At 38.2% G+C, this 21015-nt stretch overlaps 1 protein-coding gene across 3 annotated transcripts in view; it reads right to left on the bottom strand.

The window, feature by feature from the left end:
• Window positions 1–6222: 6222 nt before the first annotated feature.
• Window positions 6223–21015, bottom strand: part of TEC (tec protein tyrosine kinase) — a 44443-nt gene continuing 29650 nt past the window's right edge. For 2 of the 3 annotated variants that reach the window (XM_005517728.3, XM_088056804.1), the window contains exons 3-18: window positions 20827–20928; window positions 19758–19839; window positions 18114–18242; window positions 16700–16740; window positions 16082–16263; window positions 15090–15155; window positions 13295–13349; window positions 13051–13130; window positions 12388–12521; window positions 11519–11593; window positions 10574–10745; window positions 10195–10411; window positions 9597–9661; window positions 8551–8669; window positions 8059–8216; window positions 6223–7374 (exon numbers count right to left, since the gene is read on the bottom strand). In XM_005517728.3, the coding sequence (XP_005517785.1) occupies window positions 7297–7374; window positions 8059–8216; window positions 8551–8669; window positions 9597–9661; window positions 10195–10411; window positions 10574–10745; window positions 11519–11593; window positions 12388–12521; window positions 13051–13130; window positions 13295–13349; window positions 15090–15155; window positions 16082–16263; window positions 16700–16740; window positions 18114–18242; window positions 19758–19839; window positions 20827–20928 (1755 nt within the window). In that variant the 3' untranslated portion in view covers window positions 6223–7296. The remainder of the gene's footprint in view (window positions 7375–8058; window positions 8217–8550; window positions 8670–9596; window positions 9662–10194; window positions 10412–10573; window positions 10746–11518; window positions 11594–12387; window positions 12522–13050; window positions 13131–13294; window positions 13350–15089; window positions 15156–16081; window positions 16264–16699; window positions 16741–18113; window positions 18243–19757; window positions 19840–20826; window positions 20929–21015) is intronic. The other variant, XM_014259132.2, reaches the window with a different exon arrangement.

Consider the following 21015-nt stretch of genomic DNA (forward strand, 5'->3'; position numbering starts at 1 on the left):
AAAGCCAAATGTGCTAAGAATATGAATCCCAGCATTCAAAACATTAAGCAACCTTACTGCATTATAAAAATGTAATTATTTTCCCTATGGAGGTACATAACATAGCAAATCTTATGCTAATAAAAGAAGTGAGAGTGTTGGATGTCAGAATGATAAGACCAAACCCAGTTCTTAGTTGGAAGAGCCCTGTCTCATGACTAGTTTATTTAGGCTGTTTTGAAAGTCATGGTGAAGTTTCCCTTAGACTGTTGAATCCTGTGAAGAATCTATTGTGTGGGAAACAGATGAGTTGACAGTAATGAGAAGACACCATCAATTGTTTGATAAAAATCTCCAGTGACAGCTGTGAAAAATGCAGCAATTAAAAATACCCAAGCCAACTGACAGCCACAATTCTCTTCAAAGAAGCCAGGCTAAAAAGATATGGTCAATGAAGTTTATTTGCAGTGTAATTGTCCAGTGCACATTGAATTGTCCCTTGGCCATTTAAAACTGCCTCATAAATAGCGAACACTGTGGGTGGAAAAAAATGCTCGGGTTTTATTTCTGCCTGTGACATGAAGTTCAATCAATGTCTATAAAGTATATAGCTATTTGCAAACAGGAACATGATATTTGAAATCTTATTTGTTTATTCTCATTCAACCATTCAATCTAAATAAATACATTATTTCCCATCAGATTATTTGCTCTCCATATAAAACACTACAAGAAATAGTTAGTAAGCAGCACTGCAAACTTTCTATAACACTAGAATAATCTTATAGTAAAATTTTAAAGATTTTGTTGCTACCATGAAAGCAAGGGGTTCAGATAGATGTTATGCATATGTAATTCTGTCTTGTGTTCCTTATGAGCCCAGTAATCTGAATATTTTTGTAGTGTAAGCTGAAGAATTCTTTTTACCTTTGAATCTCAGATTTGCTTTGTTAATGGATGGTTTTTGTGTCTGACCCCCTACTTTTACCATGCTAAAAGTTATTAACAATAAATTACTGTATGTGACATTTTAAAAGTACACTAAGAATATATGATATTGAATATTTAGCCTCTTGCCCCATCCATAAAACAACAGAAAAGGTAGAGGTTGAAGCTGTAATCATGATGTTTCCTTCCTGGGATGTGTGCTTCATTTGGTGAGCAATTTCTCCAAGGGTTGAGTGTGTAATTCAATAAAGATGACAAAATATGTTATGATAAATTCTGCAGACTCTAAGTTAAGGCTCAGATTAGACTAAGGCCGTGGATCAGACAAGAGCACGCTGAACTGAACTGCAGGATCTGTAGGAGCAGCACAAAGTCTGCACTGTTCTGCCAAAGTCTAGTTGTCCTCTTTCACTCTGTTGAAGTATTTTAAGTGTGAAATCACAGCCTATCAATCCAGCAGATATCATCCTAAAGCAGATAATTTCCAGCTCTTTGAGAATTAATCTGTCTTTAAACATCTTTTCTCAGCAACCTCGGTCACTTCCAAAATTCTTTTGTCCCTGCATTACTTCTAAATTATTTGTGGAATGAATTCAGTAGAAATTACTACAAGTGTAAATTAATGCAGTGCAAACTGTACATTTTTATTTGGAAATTTGTCAAGTCTGCTAGGAAACATTATCAAAGGACATAGAGAAAGGCCTTCAGCTCTGCAGAGCTAAGTCCTGCTTTAGTTAAATTGACTTAAGGCTGGAAGCTTTGATGTGACGGCTTGGAATTTCAGTTCTCAAGCAAAGACTCATGAACTGATCTATGCATTTTACATCTTCCTTGGTCATTGGTAAGCTCCTTGAACTACACTTTTCCCTTCCAATTAAACTCGTATTTATTAAGTTCATAACTTACTTCGGAAAGTAGGCCCAAACTGTGATACAGTTTCAGAAAGACTTGGCCAACACTGCAGACGGGGAAAGCTTTGATGCATTGAGTGAATAATTTGATTTAACTCATTCTCCTCTTGGCCTCCTGCTTGTGGCCAAGGAAGATGCTGACACCAAGGGCTGCACGGCAGTGCACATTGTCACGCAGCAGGAAGACAGCATTTCCTGCCTGACACTTCTCACCCCCACATGCAACCTCTCATGTCTTGTGCTCTTCCTTCCTTTCTCTTTTCTCAACACCCATCAGAAAAACTAAGAAAGAATTACAATACTTAAACTCCTGTATTTTAATTTTTTATAAAGTTATCATTTAAAATACAAATAGATTGAAAATAGATTCTTAGAATTTACTCATCTAAAATATTTCTTTTTGATTATCCCTTCTGCTAGATCACTGAAATCAATGGAACTACTCTAATTTCCTTCAATTTTTCACCAAGGACAGTTTCCTAAGCAAAACACTGGATTTTTCATGGAGTGTTTGAGTCCTAATTAGCTGGCCTTGATCCTCTAGTCCCTAACTCAAGTAACCCCGCCGAAGAGTTCATAAATTAAAGGTTAGTCACTGGTGGCATCACTGAGAATTGTGCTTCAGCAAAGAAATCACATTTTGGATTCCGTATTTGGAAGAGAACAGAGAGACCAGTCAGATTTGCCATTTATGAATGACAGACTGCTTAGACAGGACATAGGAAAGTAATACAGGCTAAGAGGAAGAAATGTTCCATTATTATTAACAATAAATTAAGTTTGAAGTCTGTTAAAATAAGGTACTTATGGAGCTATTATTTATTTTAGATCCCATTTCTCTGTTTCCTACCTAAGCTTCCCAAAAATGTAAAAAAAAAAATAAAAAAAGTGATCAAATTTTGCTTCTTTTAAACCCATAACAGCACATAATACAAACAGAAGGTTTCTCCAGCACCCACAGCTCCATTAAATCTTTCAGCTCACATTCCCTTGAGTTCTATCAAAACACAAGCTACCCAAACATGTTTCTTTGATCCTCGGGGTATGTCATCATAGGACAACTAAATTCAATAGTTTAAAACGTAGGTTTAAATTAAGAGTCTTTGAGGTGTTGACTCTAGAATTTGCCATCTTCTTTCTTCAATTGCATAGAGAATTTTTTATTTCTGCAATTTTTGATGAGAGCTTGCCACCTCAGACAAAGTTATTTAACACAGGAACAAACAAATATAATGCATTTCACTGCTAATGTGTTTTTCTTTCTGGAAATGAGTAATTTAGGAGGAAGACACTTGTTCATGCCAACACTAGCACAGAGCCATGACAGCCTATCAAAGTACAGTGCTGTACATCAAACCTATGCTCAGTTTCAAAACAAGAAATAACTGTGCCATGAGAAGCATGTGGCTAAAGTAAAAACACTAGGAAACCAGTGTTGAAGCTAATCTGACAAATACTTAGCCTAAAAACATGCAGCTGACATTTTGAAAACCAACTTTTGAGTCCTGGAAATAAATTTATCTGTGCACAACAGAGCAGATGGAATGCAAGAGGAAGAAGAAAAAGATGGGCCAGCTGTCAGGAACAGCCATTTGCTTAAGCAGCTTAGAGTCCCATCAGAACAGAGAAGGTAGAGTGAAGACACATCGTGGCCTGATACAGTCCCACAACACCCACAGTATGCTTTGGGTTGATAACATTGTCAGTATATGTGCTCAATTCACACATACATGTGCAATCTTCCTCCTGTCTTCAGCTGTTACTCACTGTAAATGGCAGCTTTAGGGAAAGTAACATCAAAGACAAAAGCAACAAGTTAGAAATCAATTTTTATCACTTGCACTTTATAATTTTATTATTTCACCATTTTCTTGGCTGGAGTTTCTTTCTCTGAAACACTGTTTATCAAAGCACTACTAACACTGAAAGCACTCTAGTCCGTGTCTAGAAGGTTTGCTCTCTTCTACCATTTCTTGCAAGAAGCTCTTGGAACGGAGCAGAAGGTTAACTGTGTTCAACACTACAAACTTGGCTTCACCCATCAAACCCAGACCACTGCTGTAACACACAGCATGCCTCCTGGACAGGTCTGTCAGTTTTCAACATTACTACAAAAATCAGTAAAAAAAAGCTACATACTTTGCTTCTAAAAGCACTTTAAAATACAAGCTTTCAGCTTCTGGTGTGTGCAAGCTGAGGCTGTCTTTCCAGTGAGTTAGCTCTACTCTGGAGGAAAGACAGGTTTTGTTCTACCAGACTTTCTATCCATGTCTATGCAGTTCACAAGTTTATGTGGAAATATCTCCCTATCTGTATGTAAAATTAGTTGCTTTGCTAAATCTGTCATACAGTGGATTAATATTTGTGCATTAATTTTAAAAGTCAAGACAAGCAGTCTTAACAGAGATCCCCTTAGCAGTGCAAGAGAAAGCAGACATATTTTTGAGGCAATATTTCAATACTTAATTTGCTAAGTACACTGCTGTTGTTCAAAACAAAATCACAAGATCAAAATATGCAGTAAAGTTTACTTACAGGTAGAAAGAATCATGTCTGGTTATCCATTAATATTAAAATGAAAATGCAAACCTCTCTTCATCAGCTGTGCTAGTAAAACAGCCCAAACTGAGCTCTTTGCTCTGATATGAAGCATGGTAAACCACAAATATTGCTTGACCACGCCTACTTACCTTTTATTTAAAAAAAAAAAAAGACCCAAACAGAGTAGAAGGAGAAAAAAATGGTCTGCTTTCTAGTATCAAACATTTTATAGAAAAAAAAGTTATTAAACTGTTACCAGTAGGTGTAAGTATTTCTTTCTTAAAAAAGTAAAAAAACAGAGGTAAATCATAGCATCTGGTTTTGTTCAGGTGGATTTTTGATCTCAACATTTGAAAAAATTCAGTTATAATAAAAATGGGAGGAAGGGCTGAAGTTGCTTAAGGGTGAGAGAGCTCATCCAGAAGAAAGGATGGTATAATAAATATAAAGGATGGTAATAAGCATTTCAACCTACCTTTGAAAACATCAGGAGAGCCAGCAACACATCTGCCTCCATAGGTGTTCTGATTCTTTCTAAAATTAAAATGAATTCATCTAGAAACTGGGTGCCTCAGAGTTCCCGACATCCTAAGTATAAAGCCCAATACCAAGTAGGCAGAAATTATCTTCAGGTACTGAGAAGAGGCAGGTGAAAGGATCAGATTCAAAGCACCCACCCCACTGAGAAAACTGCTGCTGGAAGTTCACATAGGCTGTGTTTTATGATACAAAATAATGAAAAATATTTAATTATTGCAAAGAAATAGGTTAGGGTTCATTGCAAGCAGTTAATCTTATGATTTCCTAAGCTTCATTTGGATTTTAAGGGAAATACTACTTAAGACATGACATATTGTTGAAAGAGTTAGCAACACCATACTTTGGAGGATCTTAAGAGAAAGTGGGGCTCAAAACAGTAGTTAGGGAAGGAAAGATGTGCTTGGCTTACCTTACATGTTCCACATTGCTTTTTCCACTATTTTTTCTACAAGGTAGATTAGAACCCCTAGATTTTCCCTTTTAACAATATTTGCCGTTGGTATTAATTAGAGAGTGGTTTCAGACTCAACAATTGAACAGGTTAGTTTGCATGGTTAGAATGATCTTCTGAGACTTTGTCATTAAGGAAATAGGCATTTGAACCACTTCTGGCAGCCTGTAGCTTTTCAAAAGAACAGCATGAGAAAAGGAAAGCACTTCTTCCAAGAAAGAGGAGGCTTCCTCCTTTTGAACATAAAGGCAAACATGAAGTAAAGCAGTGTGGGGACATAAACATCCCTAAAACTGATTACTGAAATACTCAAATGCAAGAATGATGGAATGTATTAAGCCAGCTATGGTTGTCCTTAATATCACTGGCAATAAACCTCACCATACTTCTCTCTGTCTACCTGCAAAAACAACTTTAGGCACAATCTATTTGCTATTAGACATGGCATGACAGCACAAGTAACAACAGAAAATTATAACATTTAATAGAGCTACTTAGAAGGTGACTACAGTGAAACAGGAGTACAAATACTCCTCAAATGCACTGCTACAAAGTTAGGTTAACTGAAGTAGGCTTCAGTAAGACTGTGGAGATTTTAGCCTCCAGCAGAGGGGATAAGGCATGTAACTTCCAGGGAGATCAGGTAATGCTGGACATTTCATCACAGCCAAATTAATTTAAATATGTATTCATTCTACCATATATATATATATATAAACAGAGAGAGAGAGTGTGTATGTATACACACCAGAGTGTATATATCTATATATCCATATATACATATATTTACATGCACTACCATAATGCCATATTCATGTGAACAATTAGTTTGACTTATGATGATGCATTGACAGTAAATTATAGGCTACAAATTAGTTGGTTCCAAACAGCAGTTAACATTCAGTTTATTTACACACACATGCAATACGATATCTTCTGTTGTGAACAGAAAGTTGAGATCACTGTATATACAGACAACAGACAGAAACATGAGCCCTTTTTAAACACACTCAAGAATTTCTTTCATTTACAGCCCCCTGTATATAATTCTGTGTTTAAGTGAAGGAAGGACAAATTTGTGCTTGACTATTTCAAGACAAACTCCCCCGCCACCATTTTATATAAATAAATGCATTCAATTTATATATTTACAGTACATACAGCATATAAATTATTTTATAATTAATCCAAAACATGGTACTATGGTTCACTGACAGCCAGTTGTGCTGAATCTTGGACTTATTTTTCATTAGTAACATGAAGACTAAGCATGGGAGGTCTCTGGTAAACCAAGCCTGCAATGACTGCAGGCATATCACAGGTCATGAAGCAGAGCTTTTAGAGTGTATGCACAACTGAGGGTTGTGCTGGTAAAAAATTACTATGGGCAAACGAAAGAGGTACATTTTGTCTTCTTGATAAACACCCATCAACCAAGGAAAGTAATGTTTCTGGAGAATCTCGGGAAACATTTCAGTGTCAGTAAAAAGCCATTTGTAGATACCTTCCGTTTTTAAGCAAGCAAACCACTACTAATACTACTGCCCATGTAAAGAGAAACTCAAAAACGGGGACTGTATGTACATGAACCAAACCCACTAAATGCAAATGAGGTTCCTGGCCTCTGGCCACATTTTCTCCCTCCATAAAGAGCTCAATTTTACAGCTATGCAATGCTGACTTTTCAGAGAAAATATAGAGAAATTCAGAGAAAATATTGCCAATATTGCTGAAGATACTGTGTGCTCATTTCCCAACATCATGTAAAACTCTCCTTGTTCTGGAGTGCATCAGATATTACAGGTTCCCCACACTGTTTAGCAGCATCCAACAGCTTACAGAACCAAGCTTGTAAAAAGAAACTGTGAAGCCACATATCCCTGGGAAGTGCCTCATTTCCTCTGCTTGTGCTGCTGCTGCCTTTTTTCAAAAAGCATCTTCACTCTCTGCAATGTCAATGATTGCATGAAGCAACTCTTCAAAAGTTGGGCGTTCCTCTGGTTTCTAAAAATAAAAAGCATGCTCAGCTGTGATCAGAAATCAATAAACTTGTGTTGATTTTGATAAATTACTGATCATATCATCATTCTTTCACAAGGAATTCAGCATTTCATTAGGTATGAAATAAAAAAAATATTTCCTTGTCTGGATCTTGGGATGTGTCACTTAATTTCTGTAAGCAACACCTTTACTTTATGCTTTGAAAAAAGTATAAAGAGGTGTTGCTGGAATACACTTTTCATGTAATTATTTTACATAGTTTTACAGGTTTTTTTATTTCTCTTCCCCATTCCCACCAGTCCCCAATGAACTGTTCCAATCTTTCTTCATGCAAGGTGTTCATCCTCCTAAGAATTTTGGGTGTCATTCTCTGATGCCTCTTTTAATATCAACTTTATTTTCTGACCTCTGAAATGAGGAATGATTTAATTATGTTACTAAATGCTTTCTTAATATACATACTTAATCTGACAGTTCATTTATTTCATAGAAATTTCTTCAATATTTTATTTTATCACAGCTCTAGTTCAGCTGCAAACCAGGAGATCATTGTCTTAAGAACAGGCACATGAATAGCTGAAAGATCTGGATGCACTCAGAATGCTAGAGAAGGTAACTGCTGTTTCTAGATCAACCTTTATTTCAATTCAAAGCAAAAATAATTAAAATATATGCATAGATATATACCTCCTGCCAGCACATCATCATCATTTCATACATCTGCTTACAGGCCAGTTTGGGCCGATACAAGCGATGTCCTTGGCTAACCATTGTTACCACTTCATAGTTGGAGCTTTTTTCAAAGGGCATTTTTCCTTCTGTATATACTTCCCACATTAAAACACCTGGGGGGGGTGGAAGAAAAAAAAAGAAAAAAATTAGCTTCTTAAACATGTGTTTATTTTGAGCCCTGGACTCAAGCTTTCTGATAGATAAATAGTCTGAGATCCATACTGTAGACACTTTTTGCACACTTCATCACTGAAAATATTTTATTCTAGTAGCATGGGTTTTAATGAATAACAGAACTAAATGTGGAACTTTATCACTAATAAAACCATGACAAATGGTTTCTCTGAGCTTCTTCTCAGATGTCTGAATCCTTCCCAATAACTGGAGCTTAACTGCTATTGATAAAATATGAAGAATACACTTTCTTTTCCATGATGAGTATCTTACCAAACGACCAGACGTCTGACTTGCTGCTGAATCGGCTGTAATTAAAGACTTCTGGGGGGCACCATTTCACAGGAAACTTAGCCCCTGAAGAACTCGTGTATTGGTCATCAAGGACATACCTAAAAAAAAACAAAAACAAAAACAAAGAAACAACAAAAAAAACACAAACACACACACAAAAAATACAGACATAATATCCTTCTGTCAGCCTCCAAACCTGGAAATTTTAATTTAGATTCTGACTGGAATATTAGAAGCTCATATTGCCACCTAATGGCCACAGGCATTAGCATCACACAATAAAAATAGGCAGTACTACAGCTTCAGCTACGACTCTGTTCATTTTTCATATTACCCCAGAGTCCTTTTCTTGTGATTTATTAGCTCTACAACACAGGTTTAGGCCACCTGCAAGTTAAATGTCACTATTATGAGAGAAAATGAGGGAAAACCAGAAAATTCACGTTCTATTTTTTTACCAGCCGGTCTGAGTTCAGTTCCCCCTATGTCAGGGGACATAGAAGCTTAGCAAAACAAAGATGTGACAAAAGTCAAACCACAGTGCTTTGACACCTTTCTTGGAAGAGCTGCTCCCACCACTGCCTCACCAACACATCACCCGCGCAGGTGCTAACAAGGGCAGAAAATTAACTCCCCTCCAGATCTCAGCAACTTCCAGCCCTTCAGATTGCACAACTCTGAACCATCTACCCCCAAGAGAATCCCAGACTCACTGAAGAGCCTCTTTCTAACATCTATGTACCAAAATACAGACTAACTATTATCTCTGCAGCAGCTCTGCTCTCTGAAACATAAGCTCTGTCTTTTTTAAAATGAGTAAGGAAACAGAACAGGCAAGCATTAAAGGCACTAGAAAAGAAAAGAAAAAGGCAAAACCAGCCCCATCAAAGGCTGTTTCCTAGAGAGGTCAATAAAGATCATTTTTATATGCAATTTCGCTTGGTATGTGATGCCTTTGAGCAAAGTACAAGGGTTAGGTGAATTTTTCCAAATCTCCATGAATACCTTTGCACACTCACACATACCTTGTCATTCCAAAATCCGAAACTTTGACCACTCCTGAGTCACTCACCAAGCAGTTCCTGGCAGCCTGCAAGGGGAACGGTCAAAGCTGGATGAAAAACTTGGGAGTCTCTTGCAGACAAATTACAGCAATCTTATCAGGTCTTTGTATTCATTGCTTAGCAAGTTAACCCATTTACCAAGTTCAGTGGTGTATTCTCATTATAAAAAATACATGTACATCTCCTCTTGACAGCACTGTTTTCACAACTACACTATCGTGTAAAAGATCACAAGAAAAAAATTATCATCTCAAGGAATAATGTGGTGAAAATGGCACCAATGCAGAATGAAGATAGGCTATTATATCAGCACAAATTGCTACTATTTATAAAAATTTCAGAGAAATTTTATTCCATTTTCTTGGGAGAGAAAAACCTGTCATGATTTTCTGTACAGAGCGGTTTTAGAGATTTGATTAGACCATAAAGAGCCAACTTCATCCACCCATTTTTCTTCAAGAACAGAAGCAGTTGTAAACAAAGAGGCCATTTCAAAAAGGATAGCTATATTCAAAAATAAAAATTTAAAAGAAGAGTGTAGCGCCTAACAGGATGTTACCAGGTCTCTGTGGATAAAGCTGTTTCTCTCCAGGTACTCCATTCCCTCACATACATCTTGGCACATTGTAAGCAGAGTGTCTTTACTCAAAACTCCCCGTTTTTGTCTCAGGTAATTGAGAAGGCAGCCGTGCTCCATGAACTCTGTCACGATGTAAATGGGCCTCTGTTGTGTGCACACACCATACAGCTGAACTAGTTTAGGATGTGTTAGCTTCCTGAAAAGATTGAGATCATGTCATTATTACTTCCTCCACCCAGTGCTAGTCCTCCAGCACACAAAACTGCAGAAATACCACCTCCTCCTGCATTTATTTATAATCACTACACAGCATCAGAGGCCTAGGACTGGAAATCAAAGTGCCAAGCACACAACTCACATCATTACTTTAGCTTCTTCAATGAAGTCCTCTTCATACATGGCTCCTTCCCGAATTGCCTTGATGGCCACTTTGTACTGTGCCCTCCACTTCCCAAGGCGCACCACACCGAACAGACCGCTCCCCAGCTCTCTCATGAATGTCAGTTCTGAGGGATTGATTTCCCATTTCTCTATAAAACAAAACAAATTAACCAACAGTTAAGGAACCTACTGAGCTGGCAGAGGATAAGAAAGAGGAAAGGGAAACTGGACTAGTAGCAAACTAAGGAATTTAGGCAGAAAATGTCTCAAAATTAACTTGAAAACTGAACACTTCTGTACACCACAAAACAAACTTTAGGTAGATGTGACCTTTAAACAACTCCTGACTAACACAGAAGTCAAAATTCATACTTTCCTGAGGCCAGTAATTACATACTGATAATATCAGATTTGATTTCAACAAAAAGCCACTAAAGTTGTGCTGATGCATAAAAGTTGCTCACATCACCTGGTATGCTATGCTTGAAAAATGGCTATTCTAAATTTATATTTTAAAAAAGTAAACCCTCAACTTAGATCAAAGGGTCGTGTTTGAGTCAGAACTCTGGTGACTAATGAAGCAACTAAAGGCACAGCTCTCTAGTAAGGCACAGCTCAAGATATCCATGGCAGAAAGCATGCAGGAAAACACCAAATTCCCCTGGAGCACCAGTGGCACATTCTGCCTCTCCTCAATACTGTCCTGGCACCACACACCACACTCTGGCACACTACCAGCCGTGGTGCCTCTGCATGCTGAAACTCTGCAAGAGTCTTGAAAGTACAGCTTGGACCAGCATAAGTTCATATAGCCAGTCAGAGCACAGAATCAGATCTTTTCAAAACTTTTAGAAAGCTTTGTAGCATCTTAGCATGCATAAAATCATTAGAATATGTGTAGATGAACATAACAGGAAATCACCATAGCTGAATCCTGCTGTCGTTGGTGCTGTCGTCTTCTTTGGGGTCACTGGGTAACGCAGCCTGGTAACAAGACCTGAGGTTCAATGATAATTCAAGAGACACAGCTTATTTCTGAAACAGCACCAGGCAGCAACTCAGCCTCTCGCTCACTGCAGACTCCCATTGAGAATAAGTAGAAAAATCAGTTACAATAAATGAGAAGTGGGAGTATGTTTTTGGGAGTATGTATTTTCCACAATGTCATCAGGAAATGCTGGGCCATCTGAGTTTGATGTAAAGATCTGGAAACTACAGCTCATGAGCAAGATTTATGCACAGACCACAACTGGAAAAAAGAAGCATTAGTATCTGTGCCTTGAACCCAATTCCTGTACTCTCCCCATTCCATCATACAGTGGGCAGAGACCAGCAGCAGCCATCACCTATGCATCTGAACTGGAGTAGGGATTTTCTAAACAACACATTACTGTTTTCCTCAGCTGTTTGCTGTATGGGAAGGTTAGATCATTTCAAGTGGCAGTGACCAGCAGGTAAAAAGCTAGGGCTTGGAGAGTATGGGAAAGCACCATTCCTATCCATGTGCTTTGGGTTACAGACAGCTGAGAGAAGCACTATGTGGAGCTAAGTGAAGAATTTTTCCTGACTTGATACATCTGTTCTTCTGTTACTCTGGAGACAGTAACATTTTATACATTTTATATCTATATATAATCTTTCAAATTATTTTCTAAATTGAAATAATGTGAAACTGCAGCGTTTCATGGCATCCCTGAAAGGGGGGGATCAACAAAATCCCCCAAAATTTCATTAAAACATCAAAATGTCTCAAACACCTTTTCAAGGGATAGAAAAATCCAATCCATCTACCTGCTGCATTATGGCTGTGATATTCAATTATTTCTGGAATGGAGTTAAAGAGATGTTTTTCTGCGAGGTAGTACTGTTTTGGTGACGTCACTGTTTCTTTTATATGGTAGTGTCTTATTCCTGATGAACCTTCCCTGGGAAAATAATAACAACAATAACCATTAGCAATAACATCATGTCATTTGTTGTGAATTTTTTGAGAGGAGCAGATTGACAAGGAAAAGTAAACTGAAAGGCCAGCACAGGTGCCCAGTACCACACACTTTGGGAGCAGCTTGAATATCAAACATCCTAAGCACTGGCAACCTGCCTTTATCTCACTGCTCAAACCAAGTGGAAGATTAACCCAGAAAAGGTTAATTTTCAGCCCAGTGAGCTCCCCAGTCCAGCTCACACATGCCGACATAAATTCAGGAGAAAAGAGAACAAATGGGGTGGGAGAGCAAAACCTCCTCCTTCGGGTGGGGGTTAAAGTCTACACTGGATTAAACCAAATGGACCTAACCATGGAGTGGACAAGTTTGTTTTAGCCACCCATCTTTTCCATCACAGCAGCCCTTGCTTCTTTTTTTACTATTCTCCTGGCTTTCCCCCAACCAATGATTTTGGATAGAGATACAACCAGATTCAGACAAGACAAGCAGAGAAGCCATAGAAACTCACCCTCCAAATTTTGTATAAAGAGAAACAGTATACAGGCCAGGCTGACTGGAGTCTCTCACCACAAAACCACCTTCTTTATCCTAAAACACAAGCACGTTATCATTTTTGTGCTACTGGTTTTTAAGCTGCATGATTCTTTCACTTGGTTCCAGGATATGCATTTGCCAAAATAAGCCTTTGCTTTAACTACTGCAGCTATTTAAAGTGAATTTCACAGTTGATACTGCAAGGCTGATGTGCTCACCTCATTTCTGAGGAGCTGCTCTGCCTTGCTTCTGTTCAGGTTTCGGCTGTACCACCTGCAACACAACATCAGTAAATAAAACTACCCCAAGGTGCATGATTTACCTAAAATGCTTTAAGCAAAGTATTATGAAGCTAGAGATTAAATAATTTCATGGTAGTAAAGATCAAAAATTGAATCTTTGATAAAGTGCAAAAATCAGTCTCTACTACACTGTGTGGTTATCCCATAAAAAAGCCCTGAAACAAATCCAGGGAGATCCCACAAAAGCCCATAATACTCAGGGAACTGATGTAAGTTTTTGGAAAAACACTTGTCAAACATGTCCAGGCTGATGGCAGTAGTTGCTGTGCAGAGCAGCCCAAGGGGAAGGCTGGCAGCCCTGGGGAAGCAGCTGCCTGCACACTGGTCAAACCACCCGTGCAGTTGGCTGTCAGCCTGCTCTGTTATTCAGTATCTCCATACTTCTGGGCTCCCAGGGAGGACCCACCTCGAAAAGGGGAGGCTGAAACTATGAATTGTCATGCCTACACATCTCTGAGCTCTGTGCTGCATGGGCAGGTTAAAGCAGCTATAGAAGCATGGGCATGGCAGCCAGTCACAGAGAATAATAAGAAAAGGAAAACCAGGCAGTTTGCAAATGGTGTGGTGCAGTTGTTTTGAGCTATGCTGTTATTTCAGTAACCATTCAGGGAAGTGGCACAGCAGCCTTTAATCAGATTCTGTCTGTTCTGGAGATAGTGGTTTCTTGTAGTTGGTACATGACCTGGAGTAATGCTCCCTGGACTGCACAGAGATTCAGAATTTTGGCCCCAAGGTGGTAAAAGCACAAAGTGGCTGGACCAGATAAGGCAGTCCAGTTCCTTCCTTCCCTTTCTGCTAGCCCTGCAGCCCAGCCCAGAGCTGAGCAGAGCTCTTAACAAGTTTCTAAGATGAGAAAGCAACAAAGAATTGCCTCTAGTCAAGCTAAGGGCAAAATCCCAGATGAAATTCTGCCTTCTGTCAAAACATGGCAAGTAGGAGCCATATGTAGCTGAGAGAAAAATTTTGGAGTTACTAATGTAGCTTTGAAAATTGGTTTTATTTATTATTTTCCTACAGCTTAATTTTATCTAAAAGTCATGAAGTATGTCCTAAGTTCTCAGGCATAACAGTTTATCCTATAATGACGTTTGAGTATCAAGAACAGGTTTGGAGACTATCGTGTTAAATTTTACCCTGATGTTCTTAAATAAGTACTCCCTAATTAAACATCAACTGGAAAAAGCATTAAAAAAAAAAAAAGCCAGACATTTATAGCCGTTAAGTTACATGCATACACTGAAGCCTGAAATGCATCAAATTACATATTTTCTTGAAAAATAGAGCTTCCAAAATACCCAATCTTTTATGTTTATTTGCAGTGTTTTCTCCTCTACCGTTCACTGCTACAAACTTTGGATGAACATGTCACTTTACTATTAAAATATTTAGCACATTTAAAATGGGTACATTTCCTTTGAAGTTTCCCTTTGTCTATCAGAGAATTAAGAGGGGTTTTTTTTGCTTTAACCATGATAGCCTAAATACTACATGCCTGATGGCTGTCTTGCTGACTTGACCCTACATTAAAAATCCCAACATAATCAATAAGGAGAACCTGAAAAAATATATGCCTATTCAGTTGTTCAAGTTTAACCTCTAGGTGCTACCATATGTGAACAGTTGCTTTTAAAATGCTAAAAATACATTGTCATTCTTTAAGCATAGGTTTCATTTTATGATATTCCATATTTTAATTCAAGCATTCACTTACTCATATTGATCAAGGTTGTTGGACTTCTTTCCTGTTACATAGTTGCTTGGAATATATCCTTGTTTTCTAAGAAAATATAGAATATATCATTGAAAACATGTAAAATTGCATGCCTAGAGGACAGTTGTTTCATTCTGCTAATTACCAGAGGTCTCTTGAAGTAATTTATTAATTACTGACCATTCCACTCTGCTACTGATTATTCAGAAACTACTTTTCTGCACCAGCATTTCCACATTAACTTTCAGCACCCCTGGAAAAGTGTCATGGGCAGCAGAAGTGCCCAAGAAAACCTGCAGAAGGGATGAAGGAGAGTAAAAAACCCTCTGTTGCTCTGACACTCTTTGGCACTCAGAAGTCCCAGTCAGACACGGGAAATATGTGTGGAGCCTGACACAGCCTGATAATTCACAATTACTCATAACATATGGCAACAGGAGCCTGATAAATATTGAAATATGAAAACTTTCATCTTTGAAACCGCAGGGAGAATTCTAATACAGGGAATGTGAAGTTGTAGTCATTACAGCATCTCACTGCAATTCTCTCTCAACTTATTCAAAGATCGTCCCTAATGATCCAGCTATTAAATAAAATGATGATTATTCAAGTCTGGAAGTTGGAGCCTGCTGAGCTAAATGTTAACCATATTGCTCCCTAATGAGATGCTCCCTAGGGATGTAGGAATGCTTTACCGGTCTAGTGAGGTTTTAAAGGATGGCTGGTGCTTTAATTGGGGAACGATGAAATTGGAAAGTAAACATAATTGGAAAGACTTCCAGTTCTGCAGCTTTCTTTGCACTTGGGTCCCACAATCTATCAAGTACAAAACTTTTAAAAATTGGTTTCTGCATGAGAATATATGGATGAAATTTCAGTGCCTGGGCCTAATGTAGTTGTGTTGACACATAGGCAACATAAGCTTCTACGAAAATAGAAAATTGAGATAGAGTTATGAACATTATAACAAAAAATAAGGAACCCATTTTTACCCATATTTGTCTCTCGCCTTCCACCAATGAATGTCGTTCTTCTCAATCACTGTATATTCTTCACCTTTCTCTAATCTTAAATCATGGTGCTCTGTAGGTTCAAAGTCATACATTGCTACCACTATCTCCTCCTCTTCATTCCCATTTTCTTCAACTGGAGGAACAGGTGGTGGAGGCCTTCGCTGAAAACAACACAACATTATTAAATTATCATTGCACGCTGCTCCATCTTTCCACCCCATTCACCCTTACCCTCACACCAGTGCATCCTGGAGGCAAAAGCTGGGCTAGTCCTGGGCTAGTGGTGGCCTGGGGGGCAGCTGGGGTCTGTGGCAGCCAACCACACAGGTGCCATCCATGGGGATGATCTGTGCTGCCAGTGAAGAGCAAAGCTGGTATTTGCTTTTTGCCCGCATCTTCCACCAGCAGTACAGATACAGCCAACAGAGGCAGCTAAATTTCAGTGGGATTTTTTTTCACCCTGAGATAGAGCATGATGCCCATTGATGTATACAGAAATAGACCTTTGCTCCAGGATACAGCAAGTATTTTGGGAAATGAAAGTATTTTTCCAAAAAGCAGTAATTATCTATTCAATATTTTAAAGATTCTACCTACCGCACTTTTTTCTGGCATTGAAGAGGACAATCTCATTACATCTAGAAACAAAGCACAGGAGAGGATTTATGCCTATTAATTTAGCTATAAATTTTAAAACAAAATAAAGGGTTTAAATTTCAGATTAGGCTTGAATATCTTAACAAGCCTTCAGTATGGCTTAGAAATTCAGAAAGCAAAGGCAACTCCAATTAAGTTATAGGAAAAAATATTGAATATTCTTGCAAAAACATCCTAAATTAGCTGGCAGGCTACACTGATCACAGATTTGGCAACATCTATGCCACACCAGAGCATGCCACAGAGAGCTCTGAACCAGACCTCAGATGCAGAATTTTATGAGAAATAAAAAAGGGATAGAGATAAGAAAGGTGTAAGAAAACGAAGCAGTGCTCTTGTCATCATGATGGTCTAACAGTCTGTTAGTATTAACATCTGCCTTTTTTAAAAAAATAAGCCACTGACCCTTGCTTTTCTAAATAATGCGTAACAGCTGCATGTATTTTCTCATTACATCTTTCAGAACCAAAATTTTCTCCTGCACTTTTTCTCCTGCTTTTTTTTCCCACATTTAAAAGGTTGAGCTATAGGTCATGCTTTTCATTTTGCTGATTCAGATCAGTCACAAGCCCCTGTTTATTCTCAAGTCTTCTAATGCAACTAAATCCCCAGGTCAGGTCCCCCTGATTGCCTGTGCAGACATAAGAAATCACTGGTTGACACAGATTTAACTGAGAGATAAGCAATGACTCAATTTCTTTCCCTACTACAGAATTTTCCTTAAATGGAGGACTGAATAATTACTACTAGATCCCTTGTTGGACAATATTGCAGCACTACAGCAGTACCTGCAATCTGGATGCTGGAAGATGCTGCCTACAGAAGCCACAGCTCATCCAGGCTCAGCACAGGAATGTTTACAAACCTCTGAGGAAATTCAGTCCAGTGTCTGTACATACATTAAACCTTCCTGTATCATTTTTAGCTTGGTGTAGTAGCACTGAATGCAATGTAGTTACTATTCTTTCACATGGATACGCAGAGGTTTTAATAAATAACTGAAGAGCTGACAAGATTTGCAGCTGAGTCCTTTTAACCATAAGGTTTTATCCTCAGTCTGAGGTAAACACTTGGTCAAATAAGTTTCAAACGGGAGGAAAAAAAAATAAAATTCAGCAACTCCAATAATTCCTTTCAGATTTCTCTAAACATTTTTTGCAAGGATATTCTGCTGGCTTTTCTATTTTTTACAGAATATTTGGTAATGAATTTTGACTTACTTTAGGCACAATATCAATGATTGACTATGCTCTATAAATTTGCCTCATACCCAGGGCATTCAGGTGTGATGACAGAATCATATAAAAAAGCAGAAAAATATGCCAGAAGAACTTAAGAAAACATATGTACTTACTATTTTCAAAAAGACTGTATTTTTCACAGCCAGGTGCTAATTTTTCTGTCTGTCTGCAGCATTGATAAATTCCCTCTGTCCAGAATTTAGGATGATATTTTACCATTATATTGCTGTTATTTTTTATTTCTACAAGAAGAAAAAGAGCATATATTGAAAGATACAAAAAAAAATCTGCAAGAGGGTAATTTTTAATACATATTACAGTATCTTTGACATGAGGCATAATCTTTGCTTGCCCTTCTATTAGCACAGCTTCTCTTCTTGCAAGTTCACATGGAGGTGATACAACAATCATAAAGGATATATTGAGGGTAATAACTTTATTCCAGAAGGGTGTGCCATACTCCTCCTCTACACCAACCATCCTAGCATAGGTTTGGTACATCATTGAAAGGAGACTCTGCACCCCTGGAATCAGGCAGGCAGCTGTTTAGGCTTTGGAGCTCTGCCTCCTCCTTTGGTACTGTTGCAAATGACTCAAATTCATCTACAAACAGTGCTCTGGAGGGAAAGACAACTGGTATTTATCTCTATTCTGTGGCATAATTCATCATTTTGGCCTGGAAGGCTCCTTACCCCATGCTATGGGCTTGCTGTATTCCAGAGATCACTCCTGGCCCTCTGACCCCCAGCCCAGAAATCATTTCTTATTACTTTATAGACCACCTGTAATTAATGCCAGCATCTGATGGTGAGAGAGGGCATTAAGAGGCTAATAAAAATAAGCCCTTTTCTCACTGTGAAAGCAACTATCTGATCACATCTCAGCAGAGATACCTCCTATCACTTTACATCAGCTTAAGGCCCACAATGTTGTCTAGCTACATGCAAACAAAACTTTTCAGTGATGCCATCAGCTAGCTTGGATAAACTTTTTAACTCATGGTGCAAAAGCAGAGTCAAATTCTGATTTCAGCTGCACTTCACAAAATTAGTCAGTATTTGAGGCTCTCAGTACCTATTGCCACGCCCTGCGTATACAAGCGATGAGCTGGCCCAACAACAAATTAAAATTGGTGGATATAAGCAGCAGAAACTCTACCATTGTATTTTTGTAATTTGCCATGGGTTGATGCTAGCCAGCAGCTAAGCACCCATGCAGGCACTCACCCACTCCCACAACCCAGTGGAATGAGGGAAGGAAGGAATAGAAAGAACAAGAGATGAAAACTTATGGCTTCAGATAAAGACTTTAATAACCAAAAGAGAGAAAAAAAGAACCCAGAAGTAAAGTAAATCACTCACCATCTCCCACAAGCAGACCAATGCCCAGCCAGCCCCTGTGCAGTGGCCAACGGGGAAGAAAAAAACCCCTAATCCCTGCCTTCCTCTACCCCAGTTTTTATTGCTGAGCACAACTTTAAATGGCCTGGAATATCCCTTTGGATCCCTGCTCTCCTGGCTGTGTCACCTCCCAGCCTCTTGTCCACCTCCAACCTACTGTGGGAGCAGAGAAGGAAAAAGGCAAATCCTCCATGCTGTGCAAGCCCTGCTCTGCAGCAACTACAACACTGGTATGTTTATAACACTGCTTTGGCCACAAATCCAAAACACAGCACCAAGTTAACTCCAATCCCTGCAGACAGTTCAAGCATAGGTATCTGCCTATGTTAGAGTTTAAGTACCAGCAATTGCCATTACCTTCTTTCAGGTTTCTCACCCACTGATCCCGGCTTTGTGGACTTGGTGCAAAAACATAAAGCGTATTAGCATCATATACAACCTGGAGGGAAGAAAAGAAATAATCAAAATACATCCACCTCATAATGTAAATTCATTTCGTCCTAAAGAAACAGAGGAAACAGAACAAGACAAATGACTGTTACATTTGGCAAAATTAGTGTATTCAGGCACAAAATGCAGAAACTGGGAAAAGTTATTAAGGTTTATTATTCAGATATGATGTTTTCAGGAGAATTACGAAGAATTTTGTAATGGTATATTATCTTTTCAGCGTTCCTTAAAATGCTTGCTTCACATTTTGCTTTGTTCATTCTTCACTGTGTTTTTTCTAAAAACAGTTCAATTTAATGAATGAAAGCTACTTTGTGATAAGACATTCTCCCATCTAATTCAGTACTGCTCTGGAGTGATTTTTATTTTTTATTTCTCCACTGCTTGTATTGGCAGAAAGCAAGTATTTCTCTAGGAAAATTGGATCAGTGGAATTCCTCCTCACTCCATTCCCTCTATAGTAAGGAGGCACAGCATTCAACCCCCCACATTTTTCTTTTCCCCTCTAAGCAATTTGTTTTCTGTGTTCATTTCCATTCAATTCACAGTGAAAAAGAAAAAAAAAAAAGAAAAGAAAAGAAAAAAAAAAAGAAGCAAATTTTCTTATTCCTGTATAATTTCATGGTAATTAGATTTAATTTAATGTGAAAGAATGAAGACAGAGAAATTGGGCTGTCAGCTCATTTGTTCTAGCAGAAGACCAGGGCAGGGCAGTTTCCAGTCAAAATTCAAGCTGAGAGAGTAAGGAAAAGTATACATAGCCCAACTCCCAAGGGAAGGGACTGCAAGGGCAGAAGAGCTTGCAGGGGATGTGTTTTAACCATTAATCCTGAACTACCTCCCACCAGCCCAAAAGAGACAGAGAATAGGCTCATTACTTGGAATTGACAGTAAGTTTAAGGGCAGTTATGTCCAAATGATCTAGTGTTTTTGAAAAGAGCACTGTAATTTATGTATTTTATATTAAAAAACATACCTGAAAAGGATATTTATTCTGACATGGAATAATACCATCACTTTTTACAACTTCTACACATTTAATCCTTGAAATATCCACAGATCCTTTTCTGTATTTTTTCTACAAGAGAAAGGAAAAAAAATTGTAAAAATATAAGAAATTTATCTAATTCTCTTTTTCTTTTAGCAGAGATATCTTGATTTCTTT

The sequence above is a fragment of the Pseudopodoces humilis genome, chromosome 6, assembly GCF_049639895.1.
Source record: "Pseudopodoces humilis isolate 2021_Gansu_Grassland_sample_001 chromosome 6, ASM4963989v1, whole genome shotgun sequence".
NCBI lineage: Eukaryota > Metazoa > Chordata > Aves > Passeriformes > Paridae > Pseudopodoces > Pseudopodoces humilis.